At 37.2% G+C, this 9,167-nt stretch overlaps 1 protein-coding gene across 2 annotated transcripts; it reads right to left on the minus strand.

The window, feature by feature from the left end:
- Positions 1-868: 868 nt before the first annotated feature.
- On the minus strand, positions 869-6,541 carry cyb5b (cytochrome b5 type B). Of its 2 annotated transcripts, none has more exons than XM_033632911.2 (5): positions 6,047-6,541; positions 3,729-3,857; positions 3,109-3,135; positions 2,943-2,974; positions 869-2,503 (listed from the first exon to the last, which is right to left on the minus strand). In XM_033632911.2, exons 1-5 carry the CDS (start codon positions 6,245-6,247, stop codon positions 2,410-2,412), a joined length of 483 nt encoding a protein of 160 aa, XP_033488802.1. In that variant the 5' UTR covers positions 6,248-6,541; the 3' UTR covers positions 869-2,409. The 2 variants fall into 2 exon arrangements, with proteins under 2 accessions (XP_033488802.1, XP_033488805.1); XM_033632914.2 differs by having other exon boundaries at positions 869-2,500; positions 6,047-6,539.
- Positions 6,542-9,167: the final 2,626 nt, after the last annotated feature.

Genomic DNA, 9,167 nt, shown 5'->3' on the forward strand with positions numbered 1-9,167 from the left:
AAGTTGTTGCCCCAGCTACTCTGTACTTGTGTTTTGGGGCTTATTCCTTGTTCCCAACATCACCCTGTAATTTCTGAACTTGTGACTGGTCTCAACAATAATAGAAATCAGACTTTTGTCTTGAAAGAGCCCACTGCAAAGTTCAGAAGCTTATTTCCACCAAAGTTAGTTTACGTCTGTCCTCTCTGGCCTCCATACCCATCCTTGTTTTCTAAGTTAGATTGCTAGTTTCAAACCCTGCACCAGAAAGCACCTTAAATTCGGTTAGCATTTGCTAAAATTGGTTCTGTTCTTTCAATGTAAATAGGTATTAAGCATATTTTTCACAGTTTGTTCTGCACCTATGACACAATTTACTGTAGGCAAGGATGTAAATTAAGGGTTCTAATTATAGCTAACACAAACATTTGTGGAGGAAATATTGGAGGGTTCAATTTGTTATTCTTAAAAGCATTTCTAAATTGTGTCATTCACTTAAATTACTGTTTTAGGGCTTTTCACTGTGATAATTTCATTTCCTGGGGATAATTTTAAGAGGCTGGTCATGTACACAAACAGTTTTTTTGCTCTGTTTTTAATAATATTTTGCTGTATTTGTCTGACAAATGGCACACATGGAGTAAATTACAGGTTTTGTTCTTTAATTAATATTTGGGCTTTTTTATGCCTTTCTTGGACAGGAAAGATAAGGCATGAAACAGGGAGAGAGAAGGGATGACATGAAGTAACGGGCCATAGGATTGAATCACACCTGTGGCTGCTACAGCAAGGACATGGCATTTGTACATGGGATAGCATGCCATATATACATACATTTATATATCTTGTTGTTCACACAATGTATCAGTGACAAGCCACTTACACTTAATTTGAAAGATTAATTTTATTCAGAGACTTAATGACAGGAAATGTCAGCTGAAATGCAAAGAGATGGCAGATATTTTTCTTTAAAGTCAACCAACGAGATTTTGACATCTGCAAGTAGTCACATGTAAAAATAGCAGCAAGTTACACTCAGAAATTTTGAACTTTGGTGGATTGACAGGTGGTAAATGGACTTCAAATTGCTACAATCATTGTAGTTGTAAAATGCTTGTTCCGATAGTACTAGGAAATAAAATAGCCTATTTCAGAATATTCATTAAAAGGAGTGATTTCAGAAATGCTGTGTAAAGCTCATATTACATATTTAACAGTGTCATCATCTGAACAGCAACCTAGAGAATTCAGAGAGGGTGAGTAACTGAAATAGCTGATTAAATATGCATGTACTGTAGCCTGAAAGACACCCATCTACGGCTCTAATGACTGCGGGCAAGTCCCTCAATTTACCAACTAACAAACACACATCAGACCTCATGGAATACAATTCAAACCCTCCAGTGACAGATGCTGGTTTCACTCACTCAAAACATAAAACCAAGATGCATAACGACAGACAAAGCTGTGAAAAAGCATCAGTTAAATAACAAATGGCATAGTGAGGAACGATTAGCATTTTCAAACAGAGCAATCAAATAAAAACTTCTCATCTTTCAAGGGTATTTACTCATCATTCACTGTCAGCTATTATATCTGGGTAATAAAATATTTTTGTACCATTACATACTACATAATTTTATATTAATATATGGATCAGGCAGTTTGATCATTTACACAAATTCCTCATAACAGATCTGTAGAAAAAAACACATTCTACCTTAAATATTCACTGATACAACATAACTCACCACTATTTTTAAAAACAGAACAGACATGAAGATTTGACACCGCAATCACATAATTGGAAAGATTATGCATTTAGAATGAAATGATACAATGCTTAACCAGATCTGCGCAGTAAGGAGTGAACCTAGTTCTTACTGACAGACAGGCAGCAGTAACATTTCTCTATTCGAACTAAGAAAATGCATCGGAAGTTATAATTCAGTGTAAAAAGTTGAATGGTCACGGTTAGCTATAACCCTGATTCCATCACCATTCTGCATCCTAACATCTCCTTCAATGTCTCCATTTTGTCTATCTGTGTAATGATGATGCGTGTATACCAGGCTGCTAATGTGATCTCGCTCTGAGCAGGCAAATGGGTAATGAACAAACAAAGACCAAATGGATCAAATGCATATGAAAAGTTTTAAGTTAAACATTAATGACAATACGCATAGTGACAAGGATATACAAAGAAACGGAAGGCAGACAATTTAATTAAGTCTCTGCCCCAACTGTCTGCTTGGTGCACGCTATGTAGACGGACGAGGACGAAAACACTTTAGCAAACTGCTCCCCTCCTTCTCTCGCTGCAGAGGAGGCAGACGCTCCTAATGGTGTGCGTTCAGGGTGAGGAGGATTTGGTCAAACATTTCAAGGCCTCCAGATGAAAAGAGTGAGATGAAAACGGGATGCCAGCACTCAAGAGGACTTGTGTTCACACATGTAGAAGCGATACATGACGCCAACGACAACTGCAACAATCGCAGGTATCAACCACGTGGTCCAGGAGCTGCTGGAAAAATAATTTAATATTAGTTTTTTTTTTTTGAGGCAATTAAAATGGATTTAATACATGAGAAAGTCAACCATTTGATAGAAATATGAATTATATATGGTCATGGCTCATTTCTTTTTTAAATTTGTGACTTTGTCAGTGTTTGTATTGATCATCTTAAAGATCATCCAAATCAGTAACACAAAAATCTGTGAAAATCACATTAAACAATTTGCAGAAAAAACACTTTTGACAGAGATTCATACAGGTCAGCAGAATCATTTGCACTCTCTTTCTGTTTTTCTTCTCACTTGTGAGCTGTCCATATTGCAAGAGGACTTTGTTCACTACAAACTACAGTGATCAATGTTAACTCGCAGCACTTGGTGAATATGAAAACTAAAATGAAACCAGTTAACAATGAGCCTGACGCTCAGTGTTCATCGTCATAACTCACCTGGACTCTCCTGAGTTTGTGACTTGTTCATCCTGTAGCAGAAAAAAGGACACAAATTAAAACCAAATATTGCATTATTTAGCTACAAACCAAAAACTTAACTGTTTTTGTTCATTTCTGTTCCAGTGACTTTTCTGTAGCAGTTTTTATGAAAAACTGAGTATACCTTTGCTGTGTCCTTTCGTCTGTCGTGCTACAAAAAAAGACAAAACAATGAATTAGTATTACTGCCTTCATGTGATGGCGGATAAAAAACAACACTCACTCAACAGGCAAGAATAAAAATTAGGTTAATTCTCAGGTAGTTCACAGCTGATCAGAAATTAAAATTTAGATGCATTAGTATGAAGTTCAAGTAACTATTGACAAACTCTAACTATGAGGTAATTAGCTTACAAAATATCAGTTCTAGACTTCGGAGTATGCACACACACACATACACACCAACCATTCATCTGGTTGGTAGTCACTTTATGATTGCTGCATTCAGTAATTGAGATTTAAGAAAAATGAAGACTGGTAAAAGAATCGTAAGGCTGATAATTCATTCCTTTGTGGTTGCATTGACTGGATTGAATATGATGGTATGAATATGTTTTGTGTGGTGTGCTGGTAAAGACAAACGTCTTAGAAAGGTGCTAATGCAGAAATCAGCCCCTGGAAAGCTAGAGAAATAATCAAAAACTAGTGATAGAGCAATATGATATTTTGGGGGTGCTCAAAAACTACTAGGGGCAAAACAGGGAATCACAGCATTCAGACCTAACAGAGTAGGCCTGATCTTACCATGGCAAGCTCCCCAATGAAGTACTGCTGGAGCATCTCCCTGGCATCTGTGGAATGACCCACATCCTCAAAGCTCTCAGTGGCGTCTGCGCCTGCCTGCTCCAGCAAAACCTCCTCACCTCCCGGATGCTGAAATCACAGAATGGGTAAACACAGTGTCCTTACGTGCCCCACAGTAGAATATCATACCATTAACTTCTATGATTGATTCGCCCAAAGCAATGACAGCATATTTGAAATCATGCACCAATATGCACCAATGTGACCTTTCAGTAGTGAAAAGTTAACCAAGTACATTTACTAAAACACTGTACTTTAAATTTGAGATATTTAACTGTATGAGAGTATTTCATTTGTGTGCTACTTAAAGGAGAGCGACGCCCATTTGCAAAGTTATTCCTATGGTCTAAGACAGTCCAAAAATATTGGCAAACATGAAAAACTCTCTCCCAAGTCCAAAATTCAAATTTGTGATGTCATAGGGTTTAAAGTCTGGAACTGCACCACAGACAATGAACTGGGAAAGATGCTAACGTTGACACTGAGAGCACCCAGGGGAACGCTCTGAATACAGGGTGTCTACAGGTAGCAGGTTACATTTAATGCTTTTTAAGACCCGTTCAAGACACCTTATGACCAAATTTAGAACAGATTTTTGGACAACTTATGTTTTACTTATTTAAGCACTGCAGGCAAGTTTTATATATGTGGTCTTGTGCAGATGTAAGTGTTACATAGGAATATGGTTATTAGAGTTATGTCAATCTACATTTTGCCAACAGGTAAAAGAAAGTATGCAGTAAATGACAGTATTATAGTTTTTAAAAGATTTGTAACATTAGAAATGTGAAACTTTTACATAGAAAGGCTTCACTCATTTTCACAAAAAGACATTTAAAAATGGATAACTAACTAACCGACTACTTAGTGACTTTTAAGGCCTTATTTGTGTAGCATTGAATTTAAGACATTTTAAGACATTTTAAGGACCTGTATTCACCCTAGATTATATGAACTTGTTCAACAGCGCATGCCCTGTGCACAATTTGCTATCACCCTGGATTATATGTGTACTTTTTCTGTTTCAGAACACCACAGTAGAATGAAGCTCATTTGGGTATAAAGACAAAAACATAATATGTTCTTTGGGTCCACAAAATCAGGCTCCCATTCTCTTTCTGTGGAGCAGCTAAAGACTTTACACCCTATAAACATCATAAGTTTCCTTCTCTGGTTTCTGGCTTTGAGAGAGTAGCTCATGTTCACAAGTACTGATTGAACTTTTTAGGCCATGGAAATAACATATTGTTCTCCTTTAATACTTATACACCACCACTACATTTAAGAGGGAAATTTTGTACTTTTTCCTGCAATACAATAGGCAGCCAAAGCCGCCAGTTACTTTATGGATTGGGATTATACATACAAGTCATGAGATCAGCTTCTAAAACACAATGCATTCTCATTAGTTACTCAACTGTATTTAAAATGTTTAAAATTAGCTCCACTGCAAGCTCCAATCACATTATATATTTTGCATAATTGAATACTTAGGACTGCTTTTGATACGTTTAGAAAGTTAGCCAATATTTCATCTATAAATATATCATCATCTATATACTTAGTTTAAAGGTTTGGATGCAGAACTTGACTGAGTTTTTTTTTAACTCTGTGGCATGACTATCTCCAAACTGGTATTTCTACTGCCACTTATTATAGTGGTGCATATTGTTATCTTGTCTATCTAATTGTATAGGCCAACTTTAGCGTGTCAAGTGTCGGACTCTTATCAGAAACAGGATTAACAGGATGTAATTTTCCACAATTAACCCAAGTTGTTACAGTAACTGCATGATTGCCAACAATACTGCTGTTAAGGATAATATTATATGTGTACACATATACATTTCTGCTTACAAGCAACAGCAGTGTTTTTAAATGGTAGGCAAACTTAGCTAGCGTTAGTTGTTAGCTAATGTTAGCTAAACATTAACGTATAGTATAATTAATGTTGCCAGTCTGGTTTGCGCAAGAGAAACACTAACCTAAAATGGCTTGACCTTGTTTAACCCCGAGGTTACTCAAAATGTAAACTTTACACTTTAAATGTTGGACATTTCCACTGTTAGTTAACAACCTGAGCGAAGACAGTTGGCAAACGTGACACGTCAATACATTATCAAGGCTAACAATCGTTTTGTAAATCCAGGAAGTAATCGTAGCCCAAAGAGGAAACCAAAGGCGCAAAGGTCAGGCTTTAAATATGTCAGTAATAGTGCTAAAGAAGTTGCAACTAGCTGACAGAGAGTGTTTCTTACCTCTTCAAGGAAACCTGTGATGTCATACACTTTATCGTGGATGATGAGCCATGTGTCACTGCTCATATTATGCACTCTTATCTCCTCTAATGTGTAACATTTCACACCACCTTCTACTGTCTCGCCGTTTTCCTCAACATTGGCGTTTTCAGTGGGTTCACAGCACGTGTTAATGAGGTTGTCGTTAATTTCCTCACCCATTTTAACGTCAATGCAAATAACCTATCGCTGGCTATATCGACAGAGCAGCAAGCTAACGTTAGCTTGTTATCCAGGTCTGGAGGTAACGCCAGCTAGCAACGTCTCAGAGCAGTTTCCACCCCGTCAGAATGAGGCCAATTGTGCTCATAGAAAGCTCCTAGCGACACCACAGAGGCGAGGCGTCATTAACAACCGTATTACCACACAAATGCTAAACAATGATGGGTTACGAAAGAGAAAAAAACCACCCTAGCCCGGCACATCAGCAGACATGTGAAACAGACCAATGACATCCGTGTTACTTTAGCATGAAGCGCAAACACGACAACGCACCAATGAGATGGCGAGTTTCCTGTTGGCGACCAATCACAATCGACCACTTGATGATCATGAGACGAGGAAGTGTGCTGAGGTTGTCAACTGCGCGCTGTCATTGCGCATAAGTTTGTCGTTGCCATAGACATGTTATTTAATGTGGACCTGTTTAACATTTTATGACCTTTACTTTGTTAAGGGATATTTTAAAGCATTGCAATTATGTTGCACTTTCAGCTTCAGACTAAAGCAAGCAATAAAAATATGTTTGTCTGTTATTAAAAAAAGGGCTGGCAAATGTTGTCTTGTAATAACTGATGATGTAATACAGTAATTTAGTCTATTACATTATGTGTAATACATTTTAAATATTAACTACATTCTGTTAACTCCCACACAACCCTTGAAAGAAATGCGCATCTTCGCATCATCAGGAATTAGTGTTATTATTGTTATTAATTCCCCCTTTTAAGAATAATGATAATAATAGTACATTCTTATTTCATTTGTTTTTATCATATACTGCTTGTTTTTATAGTATGTAATACTTAATTATCTTATGTGATATTTTATGTCTGTCATGTATGATGTGTCTTAAGCAAATTGAGTTTACACAACTAAAATGTACTACGTAAATAAGGTTGACTTGACTTGACTTAATTATATTACATAAGAACATTAATCCCAATCAATTACATTTAGTTTCTTCAGTGCATAACAGTTCAGTGTTTGTCACACAGTGTAAGCACAAACAGGAGAACTGTAGTTAGTAAAAATAGAACAATAATAATAATGATAATAACTTTTTTTTTTAAGATTCTAATTGAACTGATGCATTTTAATCTTAAATAATATATGGCTAAAATACTCTCTGTATGTTATTTGACATTATTACAAATGGCAGCAACATGCAGCGGGTGCTTCTTTCTGTACTGATAAGAGGCCCTGTGAAGCATATGTATGCAACTGATAAACAGATATGTAGGTTGCCCATGGTTCGTAGTGTACTTAAGTCTGGATTTCAACCTCTCAAGGCACATGCAGGAATGTATTTGGCAAAGTCTTCGAGGAGACTTGTCTCAGGAGGAATTTTAAAAGAAAATACACTATTTTCCGTAAGCAGCATAACTTTTGGTGCAACTAACCCACCAGATAAGAAATCTCTCTGTTCATGCAACAGCAGTAAAAGCACTACAGTGGTTGTACAAGGTTCAAACCCTGTCCCCACCCCACCCAAACGGAGTGCCTGTATACATACATACATACATACACCATTCTTAAGTCTGAACGTAATTTGCTCAACTATAACTTCCCTGGTGTGACTGACAGCAGTGGTCAGGAATAAGGATTTGAACAACCCATTATGTTAAATATCATGAATTGTTTATGCCTTTTCATTTGTCATTTTTCTGCAAATCAGTTTACAGCTCATAGTCAGGGTTGGAAATTATTTTTTTGTCCACCTGCTTCTGTGGCTGGTGGATTCCAAAATGTGCCAGCCACTAAACAGATTTCCTGTGTTTATTGGCTGGTGAGTGAAGCAAATCTAGCAGCCACTTGCAGATTTTACCTGCATTTGGCTGGTGGCCGTTGCTGATTGGGGTTGGAAATCAGGGTTACACCCTGAAGAAGGCTTTTGTGCCGAAACGCGTGGGCTGTAACCCACTTTCATCATGTTTTAACCTTTTCTATATGAAACAGCCATTTTTTAAATAAAGGCTTTCTATACATTTAAAGAAGAGTGCCTTGGATTTCCCTTTTTTGATATCAACGTTCCCACCAAAGAGCACCTTCGTCACATGATTAGATGAACCTTCTGAGCACTCTGAACTTTTTTTGACTGACCCCGCTCACAGTGCTTTGCTTGATCATGAGGCAGAGATACCACTAACTCTTCAGTTTTCTGAGGCAGCTATACTGCCCAATACAGTTCTACAATTTAAACGTATGAATAATATTTGACAATGGTGTTTCTTATCTCTGTTGTAAACAGATAATGTGGATAGAGTGGTTATAATTTTACAGAGATAGTAAGTCATGTGTGTCCTTTGTACATCATTGTGTGTTTTGAATTCAACAGTTATTTGTCCTGTTCAGTAGAAACTGCACTCACTCTGCCAAGTACATACCTAAATGTTAATTCCTGGTGTATAAGCCCTTCATATTTTTAGAATGTCTTCTTCCCATTGTCATTTCTAGAGACAATATTTCTTTTTCTTAAGATATTTTTCAGGGCATTTTGCCTTTAATTGATAGAACAGTCAAGTGTGAAAGGGGGAGAGAGAGAGAGGGAGTGACATGCAGCAAAGGGCCACAGGCTGGAGTCAAACCCAGGCTGCTGCGGCAACAGCCTTGTACATGGGGTGCCTGCTCTATCCACTAATCCACCGACACACAGACAATATTTCTGACAGCTATAAAGAATCACTTAAAAAAATGTATCAAAAACATTTACTCTGTATTGGGGTAGGATTGCATGTGCTATGATTTCTAATTATGCTCTATCAAAATGATCCAAAAGGGGGTAGCCTGCAGCAACAGGGATTTGTGGATGTGAATTTACAGTTTGGAAAACATTTTTTACTTTTACTTATTTCTCTTATTA

The sequence above is a fragment of the Epinephelus lanceolatus genome, chromosome 2, assembly GCF_041903045.1.
Source record: "Epinephelus lanceolatus isolate andai-2023 chromosome 2, ASM4190304v1, whole genome shotgun sequence".
Lineage (NCBI taxonomy): Eukaryota > Metazoa > Chordata > Actinopteri > Perciformes > Serranidae > Epinephelus > Epinephelus lanceolatus.